Source organism: Saccoglossus kowalevskii, chromosome 2, assembly GCF_978046115.1.
Source record: "Saccoglossus kowalevskii chromosome 2, keSacKowa6.1, whole genome shotgun sequence".
NCBI classification, from domain to species: Eukaryota; Metazoa; Hemichordata; class Enteropneusta; family Harrimaniidae; genus Saccoglossus; species Saccoglossus kowalevskii.
Window position 1 is genome coordinate 14,630,795 of NC_140642.1, and position 13,866 is coordinate 14,644,660.

At 35.0% G+C, this 13,866-nt stretch overlaps 1 protein-coding gene across 2 annotated transcripts in view; it reads left to right on the top strand.

Moving 5' to 3' along the window:
• LOC100368038 (solute carrier family 35 member F6-like) overlaps positions 1 to 13,417 on the top strand; it is a 38,348-nt gene extending 24,931 nt beyond the window's left edge. For both annotated transcript variants that reach the window (XM_085491902.1, XM_085491905.1), the window contains 5 exons: positions 2,618 to 2,712; positions 5,551 to 5,595; positions 6,096 to 6,279; positions 7,832 to 7,957; positions 10,759 to 13,417. In XM_085491902.1, coding sequence (XP_085348028.1) covers positions 2,618 to 2,712; positions 5,551 to 5,595; positions 6,096 to 6,279; positions 7,832 to 7,957; positions 10,759 to 10,970 — 662 coding nt within the window. In that variant the 3' untranslated portion in view covers positions 10,971 to 13,417. The remainder of the gene's footprint in view (positions 1 to 2,617; positions 2,713 to 5,550; positions 5,596 to 6,095; positions 6,280 to 7,831; positions 7,958 to 10,758) is intronic.
• The last annotated feature ends 449 nt before the right edge of the window (positions 13,418 to 13,866 follow it).

The following is a 13,866-nucleotide window of genomic DNA, read 5'->3' on the forward strand; positions in this document are numbered from 1 at the left end:
ACTCTCAATTTTTTAGCTCCGCTGTCGACTTTGTCGAGCGGAGCTTATCATATGAGTGATTGTCCGTCGTCGTCGTCGTCGTCGTCGTCCGTGTCAATGTTTTACTTTTTCGACTTCTTCTTGAAAACTACAAGCCTAAATGCTTTGATACTTGGTGTATATGTACCTTGGGTAGACCTCTCTTAGGTTTGTTCATTTCATGTTGATATCTTTAATTCTCTAATTTTGGTGAATATTTTTGTCATTTTTGGTAAAAACTGATATTTTCGACTTCTTGTTAAAAACCGCAAGTGCAATTGCTTTGATATTACATATATAGGTACTACATGTGGACCTCTCTCAGATTTGTTCATTTTGTAATGATATCTTTAATTCTCTAATTTTGGTGAATATTTTTGTCATTTTTGGTAAAAACTGATATTTTCGACTTCTTGTTAAAAACCACAAGTGCAATTGCTTTGATATTACATATATAGGTACTACATGTGGACCTCTCTCAGATTTGTTCATTTTGTAATGATATCTTTAATTCTCTAATTTTGGTGAATATTTTTGTCATTTTTGGTAAAAACTGATATTTTCGACTTCTTGTAAAAAACCGCAAGTGCAAATGCTTTGATATTACATATATAGGTACTACATGTGGACCTCTCTCAGATTTGTTCATTTTGTAATGATATCTTTAATTCTCTATTTTTGGTGAATATTTTTGTCAATTTTTGGTGAAAAGTGATATTTTCGACTTCTTGTTAAAAACCGCAAGTCCAATTGCTTTGATACTACATATATAGGTACTACATGTGGACCTCTCTCAGATTTGTTTATTTCGTGATGATATCTTCAATTCTCTAATTTTGGTGAATATTTTTGTCATTTTTGGTAAAAAGTGATATTTTCGACTTCTTGTTAAAACCACAATCATTTATAGTGAAAAATGATATTTTTGAATTCTTGTTGAAAACAGCAAGTCCCCCATTGCATTGATACTATGCATATTGTTCATTTTCTAATGATATCTTTTGTTCTTTAATTGAAATGTGCAGTGCTAACAGCGGAGCTATTTCAGCCGAGAGGCTTCTTGTTTCATTTCATGATGATATCTTCAATTATCTAATTTTGATGAATATTTTTGTCATTTTTGGTAAAAAGTGATATTTTCGACTTCTCGTTAAAAAACTACAAGTCCAATTGCTTTGATATTACATATATAGGTACTACATTTGGACCTCTCTCAGATTTGTTCATTTCATGATGATATCTTTAATTTTCTAATTTCGGTGAATATTTTTGTCATTTTTGGTAAAAAATGATATTTTCGACTTCTCAATAAAAACCACAAGTCCAATTGCTTTGATATTACATATATATGTATTACATGTGGTCCACTCTCAAATTTTTTCATTTCATGATGATATCTTCAATTATCTAATTTCGGTGAATATTTTTGTCATTTTTGGTAAAAAATGATATTTTCGACTTCTCGTTAAAAACCACAAGTCCAATTGCTTTGATATTACATATATAGGTACTACATGTGGTCCACTCTCAAATTTTTTCATTTCATGATGATATCTTCAATTATCTAATTTTGATGAATATTTTTGTCATTTTTGGCAAAAAGTGATATTTTCGACTTCTAGTTAAAAAACTACAAGTCCAATTGCTTTGATATTACATATATAGGTACTACATGTGGACCTCTCTCAGATTTGTTCATTTCATGATGATATCTTTAATTTTCTAATTTCGGTGAATATTTTTGTCATTTTTGGTAAAAAATGATATTTTCGACTTCTCGTTAAAAACCACAAGTCCAATTGCTTTGATATTACATATATAGGTACTACATGTGGTCCACTCTCAAATTTTTTCATTTCATGATGATATCTTCAATTATCTAATTTTGGTGAATATTTTTGTCATTTTTGGTAAAAAGTGATATTTTCTTCTTGTTAAAAACCACAATCATTTATGGTGAAAAATGATATTTTTGAATTCTTGTTGAAAACAGCAAGTCCCATTGCTTTGATACTATACATATTGTTCATTTTCTAATATATCTTCTGTTCTTTAATTGAAATGTGCATTGCTAACAGCGGAGCTATCTCAGCCGAGAGGCTGCTTGTTTATATTACTTTTTATGGTAATATAACCTGTATATTTAAAAATGAATATTATTTATTACTGCTGTATCCCCTGACTGATGTCTTGATGAAGTTTTGGGTTATTGCCTATTGGTGTCACATTGAAATATGATGGGCAAACATATAACAACCACTCTAGTGTGTATCCATCCTTAATTTTACTTCATTATTTAACGTATTATCTTGATTTTCAATGGGCAAGGTTGTAATAATTGTGCTGTGTAAATTTACTAGCATATTGCTTGAGCCTTGAGTTGATGAGGAGATAGATTACTTCCTCAACTGTTGGAAAAACTTGGCCTATTGTGGGCTTTGAACCTATGGCTACAACCACAGCTAGTATCGGTAGTGCCGCTAACTATTACCCACAATAGTGAGGTTTATAATAAAAAATGTGTACCGGGGTATGTAAACAAAGCGTACTATAACTTACTATTACGTACTATTTCATGGATAATATTTATTTGTTTCAGGTATTGCTTTGATCCTGGGAGGACAATTAGTCAGTGCTAGTCAGATGATTATTGAGGAAACATTTTTGAAACGCAGAGGATTTCATCCACTGCATGTATGTATGTGATGAACACATCAGGATTCAGTCAAAATTATATAGCTTTAAAGTCATACAAACATGACATACTTGCATGTAATTCATCAAAACACTGGATTTATCACCAAATTCATGTCTAATTGGATAAAATATTGATCTGTAGGGTATGTATACCATCAGGGTGGGCCTTGCCTATCAATATCACAAGGCTAAGGCCCCTCAGGTTAATTGTTAATATCTAAATTTATTGTTGAAGCATTCAGATTACCCGGTAAATTAAGGAAACACCAGTTTGTTTGAAGTTTCAACCATCATGTAGTGTATCAAATATCTTCGAACGGTTTATGAATAAAAATGCAGTTAAGACAATTGCCCTATCTTCATGAGGCAACAGCATGGCTGCAGTTTCCATCAAATACGTTTGCAAAGACTGTGATGCTGAAATGCAAGATTGTGACAATCACAACTTTGCTTGTGGAAGGAGCTGTGGTGATGTTACCTGTGGTGCTTGCAACTTTTGGTGCCAAGAGGATCTTGAGGAGCTCAAAGTGTTACCTACGGTACTCTCCAACTTTGTGAGCTGATCACAAAGCAGTATTACCTGAAGGACTCTACCACCAGGTTTTTACCTCACCTATGCTTGGAAAATTGTCAGATTCATCACTGAGTGTGGGAGTTGATCATAAGGCTAGACTTTCTGACACAAATTTTCAAAGATTTTGTCAATGGTGTAACTAGCGCCTTTCCAACCAGGTGCAACCAAGCCTTGACCTCGGACACATTAGCGATGTCATGGGAGAACTTGAATTTTATGCATCAAATTGGCCAAGCTGGATGTGTATCTTCCAAGGAAGTTACCACTAGTCCGACGGTACTGAAACTGCTGAGTAGTCATTTCCAGCAAATGCACATGTGTTCCAGTCGCACAAAGGCTTTTCACTCTCAGTTGCTGAAAGTAATTCAACCAATGTCACTGGGCAAAATACTGGAAGTGATTTCCCACCAAAATTCACCGTCAACTGTATCCCACTATTCTCTTTTTTTGCACAAAATCCTGAACAGAACACCCGGTACCATATTGAAAGAGTGCTCCAATTATCTAGGTCATTCATGTCTCTGTGTGAAAGGACTAGACTATCAATGCTATGTTGAAGTCTTTTTATAAGGAGACAGTTAGGATAGTGGTTTCTTGAATACCATCGCCATTTGTGCAACCTGCATTCTTTTAAAAAGTACCCTCAGTACCCTCCTTCATGATAACCACAGGAAGGCTAATACTTTGGCCTTCCTTGAGGGCGCCCACTAGATCCGGTTTTGGCTGCAGATTTTTGGCAATGCAAATTGGATTTTCACTATTTTTTATTTGAGTAATTACTTCTTCACTCAACTTGCAATTGTTCAAGTTTTATTTACCCTTTATACTGCTCTGTATGTTCTGTACCAACATGTTCTGCCCTTATAAAAGTTTGCATTCATTGATACCCCTTTCAGGTGTATATTCTGGTGGTTCAGCCCTCAGATGGCTGTACCATCAAGGCATCAGGAATTGTAATTCATCAGTGTGTCAATTTTTCAGGCAATACAAGTTGTCCACTTATGCATAGAAACTTTTTTTTCTTCATGACGCCAGTCATGCTTGAGAAAATTGGTTTGCTCTTATATATATCAGACATTGTCCAGTGTTTTGATAAATTACATTTATCTGAAACTAAAAGTATGTCAAGGTTATTTGACTTCAGTTTATAGAACTCTTAAATTAATTCTTATTCTTAATACTACACCCCAGACATGCTTACAACCCACTTCACCTCGACCCCAACCATATTCTACTTGAACTGGTAATAAATTTGGTACCAACTAGCCTGGAGGGCCTAGGCCTAGTGATATGAATAGGTATAACTGCGCCCTAATGGTCTATATACCCTGTATATATAGACATTGCCAAGCATTCCAGTGTTTTGATGAATTACTTTTATCCCAACACTGTATTTCTATAATACAAAAGTTGTTGGTTATGCTTGTTAATACTATGTAAATATTTTGTTGATTGAATCATATTTTTGACAATAGCATTATGTAATATGATATTATTGGTTTGAACATACAAATAAGTTAGCAAACTACATTAGTGACAGATGTATTTATAATAGTTTTCGTGTTGAAATAAACAAAGAACTTCCTTGCCATTCACAATATTGATTTGTAAGACTGGACTGTAATTGATAGCACTGGTAGTTCAAATAGGAACACTTTTTGGCTCCCTTATGCATTACACAAAGCGAGGCAAATGTCATATTAATATTTGTCTTTCTGGGTGGATGTGCATTTCGATTGGTCGAATCTTGTCCCACCAATATCTCATTTGCAGGGTTAATGATCAGGTTTTGGTACAAATTTGGTGCAATTAATTAGCCAATTCGCTTAATAATTAACTAAGTATATTTTATATCCTAACTGCAGTTTTTTTCAGATAATTTGAGATACAGTACATGCATATTGTTTGTGTGGTTGAATATCTTACACTATGTTGTAATTAATCTGCATATCTTAATTGATTAATTTGCCAACTAATTAACTGCTTTAACCTAAACTTTACATTTGCATTTACTGTTTGTTTGTGGAAATAATAATTAACTATTTTTAGCTTGTTTTATTTTGTATCCAAACAAAAATTTCGTCAAATGAATTAAATCAATAATAAAGCAACATAGCATGCTGAGACAGAAAAGGTTGTATGTTAAATATTTTCGGTAAACATCATTGAATATTCAATTCACTTCACAGTGGAGCAGGGTCTAGCATCTCTAGTCGTGTTTGTTACATGGTGGTGTAACTGACGTAGTATCTTTTTTCCAGGTTGTTGGTATGGAAGGAATTTTTGGAGTATTTTTCTTAAGTGCGGTAAGTTGTTTTTGTCAGAATTAATAAAAATTGAGTGATTTGTTAAGGCATATGTAAATGAAGGAGTATTTAGATTGACCTCTTTAATTTCAAAGTTTGGATCAAAATGGCTGACAGGTGGCCATTGAGTTGTGAAATCAAGCATTTCAATCATTGTGGCTGGGACCTTAGGTATTATGCATGGATGGATTCTGTTCAGATTTTGTACATACAATAATCTGATTACTGTTATTACTACTCAACAGTGCAAATTGTTTTTAAGCAGCATCCATAAACCTATTAGAGATATTTGTGCAAGTAATCAATCTGTAACAAGAGTTCTGATTGGTTGCAGATCATACTAGACCTAAATGCGATTTGCATAGGTCATGTAGTTCAAGGGATTTGCCTCTGTATAAGATTGATCACAGGGACGTTTTCAACTATTTAGTGTCCTCTAGTGGCCAAAGTATAGTGCATGTGACTGTGTGTACATGACCATTTTTGTTCTTACTTTTCAGATTATATTACCAATACTTTATTATATACCTGATAACTCTAAATACAGCAGTAAATATGAGGACAGTTTAGACGCATTACTTCAGATTAAAAACAGTACCAGTATACTTATATTCACATTACTGTATCTCTCGTCTATTGCGTTCTATAATTATTTTGGATTGGCAGTAACAAAGTCCCTCACAGGTGAGTTCACTTCTACATGTTGTGTTGGGTGATGTTCAAAGATACCATCAGTGCTTGGCTTCAATTGAAATCTCTACTTTGTATTTATTTTACTGGAAAGGTTTTACTAGTTTTGTTGAGCTAGTAAAATCATCAATTACTCTGAGAATGTGGGTGCTGTGTAGGTGTGGAGATGGAGATTATCTTTTATTTATTTATATGTCATGTTCATCATACTTTTATTATTATGAGTTCATACTATCAGAATAAATGGGGTCACTGGATGATTTCTAGAATTGTAAGAGTCCAAAATTATCATGGAAAATGGTCAAAAATGCTAATTTTACACTGGTTTCAAAGGTGTGATTATTTATACAAATTTTGCACAGTATTGTTGAATGAAAAAGTTGTATATTATTATTGGTATGAATCTTAATATTGTAAAAACATTTCAAAATATTGACATAAAATTTAGTGATTTTCCAGGGTGATACTAGTTTTCCATTTTATACAATGGGGGTTATCTCCCTTGATGCATTGCATATACCGGTATGTGTAGTAACATGCTCAGTAGTGAAAACAATTTGAATTTAGGTATATATATATATATATATATATATGTCATGTTTGCCACCAATAATTTTTGAATTTCAAAGCATGTACTGACAAAATGATCACCATTTGAAAATACAAAAGTTAAAATACACCAACATAAATAGTGTGTTATATTACAATAGCATTTTTCAATTTGTGAAAAACATTTGAAAGAATAATGATCTAGTGTACTGCTTTATATGGTATTACGTCGTTGAGATGGTCTTGTAATCATGTGAGCAATAGTGGCACATGGCACACAAGAGCAATGGAGGCACACATGTGAGCAGTGGTGGCACACATTTGAGCAGTGGTGGTACACATGTGAGCAGTGGTGGTACACATGTGAGCAATGGAGGCACACATGTGAGCAATGGAGGCGCACATGTGAGCAGTGGTGGCACACATGTGAGCAGTGGTGGTACACATGTGAGCAATGGAGGCACACATGTGAGCAGTGATGTCACACATGTGAGCAGTGGTGGTACACATGTGAGCACTGGTGGTACACATGTGAGCAGTGGTGGTACACATGTGAGCAGTGGTGGTACACATGTGAGCAGTGGTGGTACACATGTGAGCAGTGGTGGCACACAAGCTAATATTTTAAGTTAGAATATTACAATGTAATTTTAAAAATACTGTTAATCTGAAAGAACACAGCAACGTTCATGAAATGTTTTCCTCCTGAACATAAGCGGTTCTCAGCATGACTATATGCATGATGCTGGATATGCATGTACATGAATCTGAAACTTGTCTGATTGTAATGAAATGGATGTCTGCAGAAACACGGTTCATGCACAATTAATATGTCTTGTCTATAAAATTTTATTTCAACTACCCTGTGTTCAACACAATATTCTACTGCCCTCAGCTCTAATATTTAGTTTGCCATAGCAACATCACTCATTGTTTTCATGTGAAAAATAATCTGATTATTAATGAATTCATGCATGTGTTTGTTTTGTCCAATCAGCTGTACATCGAACTCTTATAGATGCCTGTCGTACTATTGTAGTATGGGTGGTGTCCTTATTTATTTACTATGCTTTTGGTCAAGAATTTGGTGAAGGATTTGACACAACATGGGGAATATTACAAAGTAAGTGGAGTTAATTTTAGAAAATAAAATTTGACGAATTTAAGTTTTACATTCTACTGAAGCATGCCAGTCTGTTTGATTGTACCAATTAGAAAATTAAATACTGATATAATTAAAACTTTGTCATGTGATTTGGGCGTTGCTAGTCAGTTTAGTTAACACTTGTGCCATTAATTTAGCTGTGTAGCTGTACCTGTATTCACCAGTTTCATCAAACATTTAGTGACAAAGTTTCTTGCCTGTTTACATTGGTCAAGTTCAAAATGGCTGGTACTCCTGTTTTGATGGGGGAAAATGGTTTGGTACCCACGTTGATGTTCAGACTATCAATAATATCTGTGTAATGATGACCTTAATTTTCTCTGTCATTCCTGTGTTTCTCCCATTGGTAAATTTGAAAGTGTTAATTGGGATTCTGACACGTGAAAGCTGGATGATAATCATCACGGCAGAGCTTACCTGCTGTTGTGCTCATGTTGCTAGGTGTTTAAAAGGACAGCCATTAACTGTTTTATCACCATCAAAGGACATTAGTTATCACTGATTATGATTATTAGTAGGCGTCACTGCCAACTTCGTTGCAAGTGGTTGAATGAAAGAAAACTCCTGGGGATATCACACCAGTTGTTTCTCCAGTCCTGTTCAAATGGAAATGCCTGCCTACAGGCCTGTTTTATCAGCCAATGACCACACTTCAGTAACCAATGAAGGTGGTCAGCATGATGACATTGGTAGGCTCTCTGGTTCCTTGGACCACATTGCTTACCAGAGCAGTACAGTTCACGCAGAAACTTCAAGAAAGCCCTTTACATAAACCTCCCAGTCCACCTGCCAGTCGGGTGCAGGGAGACTCTAGTTTGGTGGACCATCCCCAGTCACCTGGTCATCAGAATACCCTTCATATAACCCATACCAACAGTGTTCATTTGACAGATACCTTGGGGAGGGGCACACATAATGGATCTTCAGAACAAGTTAGCCAAACACATCAACTTGAAGGCTGCCCTCTGGAACTTTCTGCCCACATTGGAGGCAGACGGGTATTAGTGATTACTCTGGTCCAGTCCCTCTGAGATAGCGCCATCCGATGACACTAAAGCCATGGACAGTACTACCTTTCACATCCCTCTATGCCTCAGCTGCTAACTTTCTTTACCATGTGTCAAATATGGATAAGAAGGCTTGATCCACGGCGTGTCTGCAACCAGCACTATGTTGTTTATCAGTTTGGGTAGGAGCATCACAGAGGAAGACACCATTACACTGGGGCTATCTCACATGTGCGCTGTGATACCACCAAGGTTGGCTACACCATGTTGTTCCTTGTCATTAGTGTTGGATACTTCAGCAAGTGCCCTACATGCTGCATAACTTGCCGATGGGTCACAGAAGATAGTATTTCTGCGCGCCTTGTTTTCATGCTATCCTTCGCTGATAATTTAGTGGACTTTCTGGCTGACTTGTACACCTTATGGCATCTGCCTCACCTAATTTAATTTCATGGTTGAATGTGGCTTCCGGTGAACCAAGTAATGTGCACTCTCTGACATTGCCACAAGTGAACACTGGCGTTTAGGTACTCAGATTCAATGTTCACTTGCCATGCAGAGAGAGGATACAGCAGTTGCCAGCGAGTTGTACCGCATATTCCGGATGAGTTCTGGAGACGATCAGCTTTGCATACACAAATGCAGATGCTCCACAAAATGTGGTTTGAAAGCTCTAACTTACATTTTGCGATGGTGCACATTAAACCATACTGGAAGTCACTTACCACATTCATTTCTCATTAACTCCGAGAACTCTCTCCTGAAAGTTCTGATTATCACAGATTAGGTCGAATCGTTGTGGGTCAGATGGTGACACAGTAACTACTGGACATTCTGTTGTCTAGTTGGACTGAGGTATTTACCAGGACACTTACAGGTAGCATACCTTTACCCTGGGGCCCTCAGCTTAGCTAGGTTGGATTTTCTGTATTGAAAATGTTAGAGGTCTATTGACTTCTTCCATTTGCAATGAGGCATTGTCTTTCAAGCTATGCCTATTCACTTTGAGATCACTCAGGGTGTACCGGTAGGCATTTCTGTAGAAAGACATATCCTATGCTTACTAGCTTTGTACACTTTCATGATTGTGTATTAAATGTTTGCATTGAATTCACACTGTTTCTTAATTGGGACTGGGCTTGGGACGACTGCAGTGCCTGTGGCTTCTGTTCTTAGATTCGGATTCAAACCCACTTATGACAAATACAAAATGTATCTAACAAATAGTGGTAGTGATTGTTTGTTTGCCACTCCAATTACTTATACTACTTACCCGCCTCGCTCCTCAGGCACTGGTGCATCACCCTTGGGTAGCTGCTGTGCTCTAGCACAAAACAGTGAAGTGAAACTGAAAATTCTACAGGTATTACCAATAATTCCTGGAGGTGCAGTGCACCTGCTGGGTGATACAATTATTTGTAATTCCTGGGGTCAACTGGGAGTAGTATGACCCACTTTATCTAACTTAGACAAATATCTAACTTGAACAAATAGTGGAAGAAATTGGAGTGACTAATAAACAAGTGGGCTAGCTGGAGCAACCCTTCGATTTCAATTTATTGTATAATGACAACATCATTGCAACCACTCATGTCTGTGAAACTGTGTTTTAAATAGTTTATGTTTGGTTCTATGTGTATATGATTAGTTTTACACTACTTGGACAGTTTTTAACTCAACCAAACTACTGGTGTTACGGAATAGTTTGCTGATGAAAGTAGGAGTTGACTATATTTCTATTTTCATCCTCAGTTGATGGCTTCATGTTTCTTGTGATCGGTACAGCTCTTTATAATGAACTATTTGACCTGGAATGGGTGCCTTGCTGTAAAAAGCCGTTGGAAGATGTGCCAGTACAGTCGCAGAGTGAAAGGAGAAGGCATGATGATGGTGATGCCAATAGTGATGAGGATGCGCAAGATTCTGATGGGTTGCTAAGAAATAAAGGAAATGTGATTACATGAAAGTAATCTGTTAAAAAATTAGAATACATTAAAGAAAGGGTTGAATTTTAAGTAGTATTTACACACCCACCATCCTATTTAGCTGACTTTGAATTTATTTTTTATTTATAAATGTGAAAGTAACAAAGCAATACAAACACGTACTTGTATGTTAATTCCTAGTCTAAGAACAATAGGTTCTTTTATTCTTTATTTTAAACAGCACCATCGATAATTATGTATTTGTGTAACATTGTAACATATGAAGACACTTCATGTGTACCATTCTTATGTCACTACATAATGAAGGTCTACTTTCTCTAAACCGCATTGATTTCCTGAGAGACAAATGTCGTAACAATGTCTCTAAATGTTTTAAAGTCACAGGGACTTTCATGAAATTGAGGTATGTAAAATTTACAGCGAGTATTTTGCAATAAATGTGAAGCTCAACCATTATCATTTTGATTAATCACAGGTGGTAAACAAGAAAACAAATAAGTAATAATGCAAAAATCATGGATCAAACACATAACATTTACAACCAGCATGTTTAAACAAATGCCAAGTTCAACAAATTTCAATCAATGAATTTCAACTATTAACTGGTAGTCGGTATTTAGTGCATGGCTGCAAGGAATTAGCTAGTATCTACAAGGAATTAGCTAGTATCTACAAGGAATTAGCTAGTATCTGCAAGGAATTAGCTAGTATCTACAAGGAATTAGCTAGTATCTGCAAGGAATTAGCTAGTATCTACAAGGAATTAGCTAGTATCTGCAAGGAATTAGCTAGTATCTACAAGGAATTAGCTAGTATCTGCAAGGAATTAGCTAGTATCTACAAGGAATTAGCTAGTATCTGCAAGGAATTAGCTAGTATCTGCAAGGAATTAGCTAGTATCTACAAGGAATTAGCTAGTATCTGCAAGGAATTAGCTAGTATCTACAAGGAATTAGCTAGTATCTACAAGGAATTAGCTAGTATCTACAAGGATCGAACAATTGCTAATAGTATATATTCAAGCGTTGCTGCTGAACAATCAACAGCATAATATTTTAACACATTTTTGTCATTTGTTTAAGTAAACAACCACATATCTTGTGCTTCAAATAAAACTGTAAATGTAAATCTTGCGGCACATCGAGCCTGTGAATCAAACATTAGCTAACACTTGCCTCTGCTGAAACCTTGTACTTTCTAACCAAATTTTTGTGTAAGATTATTTTTGTTACATTGCACGAGAAAATTTAAATGCTTGTTTTAGTTGACCAGCATTTTCATTGCAAAATTGTTAGTTCTGTGCTGCCTTGAGTGCACAATCATAATTTCTTTGTTAATATCAATAATTTTCCGTGTTCCTGTACTCCTTGCTCATGTTCTTTGCAAACTCTAAAGTCTATTGTACTTCAGAGCAAGCCTTTGTCTAGGACTGTACATTTCTGCACTCATCTTTAATTTAAGGTCACACTATGCCATATTGTGTCCCATGAAAACATAAATCAAAAATCACAATACTGAAATTTGTCACTGTATGTTACATCAATAATTAAAAAAAAATCAGTAGTCTAATAAGTAGTATCATTTCAATTATTTCATTTCATATTTATTTACTGTTGAACCTTTCTCTAGCAAGCATTTTGACTGCCATATAATATGGAAAAAAAAATGTTATTCTCTCTATAGTCTTGCCACAATGAATGTGATTCTTTGTTGATTGCATCATGTGCTGCTTTGCATACATTCAACTATAATAAACACAAACATATTTTCACAGAATTTATGGCATATAATATTGATAAACATTGTTATTGACACTACATGTACATATTTTTAGAAGTGGTAGTTATTTTTAAGTGATTGCTTGTCATATATAAATACTGTGTTCACTGAAGTACTAGAATATTCTGGTTTGTAACAAGTTAATTTCAAAACAAGACCTGTGTTGTCTTTGAATGTAAATAGTTTGCTGAATGGATTGCCGTTATGTTACATTATAGAACCAGTCTGGTGTTAACAATACAAACTTGAACTGTCTTGCTTTGACAAATCTATACCAATCATGCAAACAGGGCTATTGCAATGTCTTGATTGGAAAGAAATAGTGCTGTTTAAGATTACATAGATATTGCTATGTGCACTGTAACAAAACATCTGTTAAGATGTATTGCTACCTATCCCCTGAAAAATAATCAGACAGATTTTGATATTTACCATACTTATATTTACGTTCGTTTCCAATCAAAATTAATTCCAGTAACTTCCAACATCACAAGTTTGAAATCATCAACAAAATATGACTTCTGCGATTAAAATGTGAATGAATAAAATTATATGTAATCGTATAATTACATTACAGTCATGTAAGCTAATGTGCAGACTCTATAAATCAGCGCTGAGCACTTGTACCTTTCTCAGAATTAAAGAATATCCAATCAATTGGCAAATAAAACATAATGTATCTTTGATTTTAGCGTACAGATGTCATTCTTGAAGTAAGTAAATGGTAAATTTTCAAATAACCTTAATAATAAACCTAGTTTAGAGAGTAATTTATGAATTAGCCACAGGTATTCAGTACCACTCAACGAAATGGCAGCATTTGTGTTTATCCATCTTATTTGTAGTGTCTATATAGTCGTATGTGTTTTTGATACAAATCAGGATATGAATAAACAATATAAAATTTAATGAAAAAAATGTGCATTCACTTTTGTACATGGAAACAAATACAGCCCTCCTGAACTTTGTATGATAATGCATAATCCTTGGAAATTTTAAGATCTATGGACTGATATAAAAAAAAAAAAAACAGTAATGACAAGAAACTGAACACAAATAGGCTTGCTTTATTTTTGAAACAAATATAGCCTGCTGATTTAAAATATAACATAACATGACATAATCGTCATTGAAT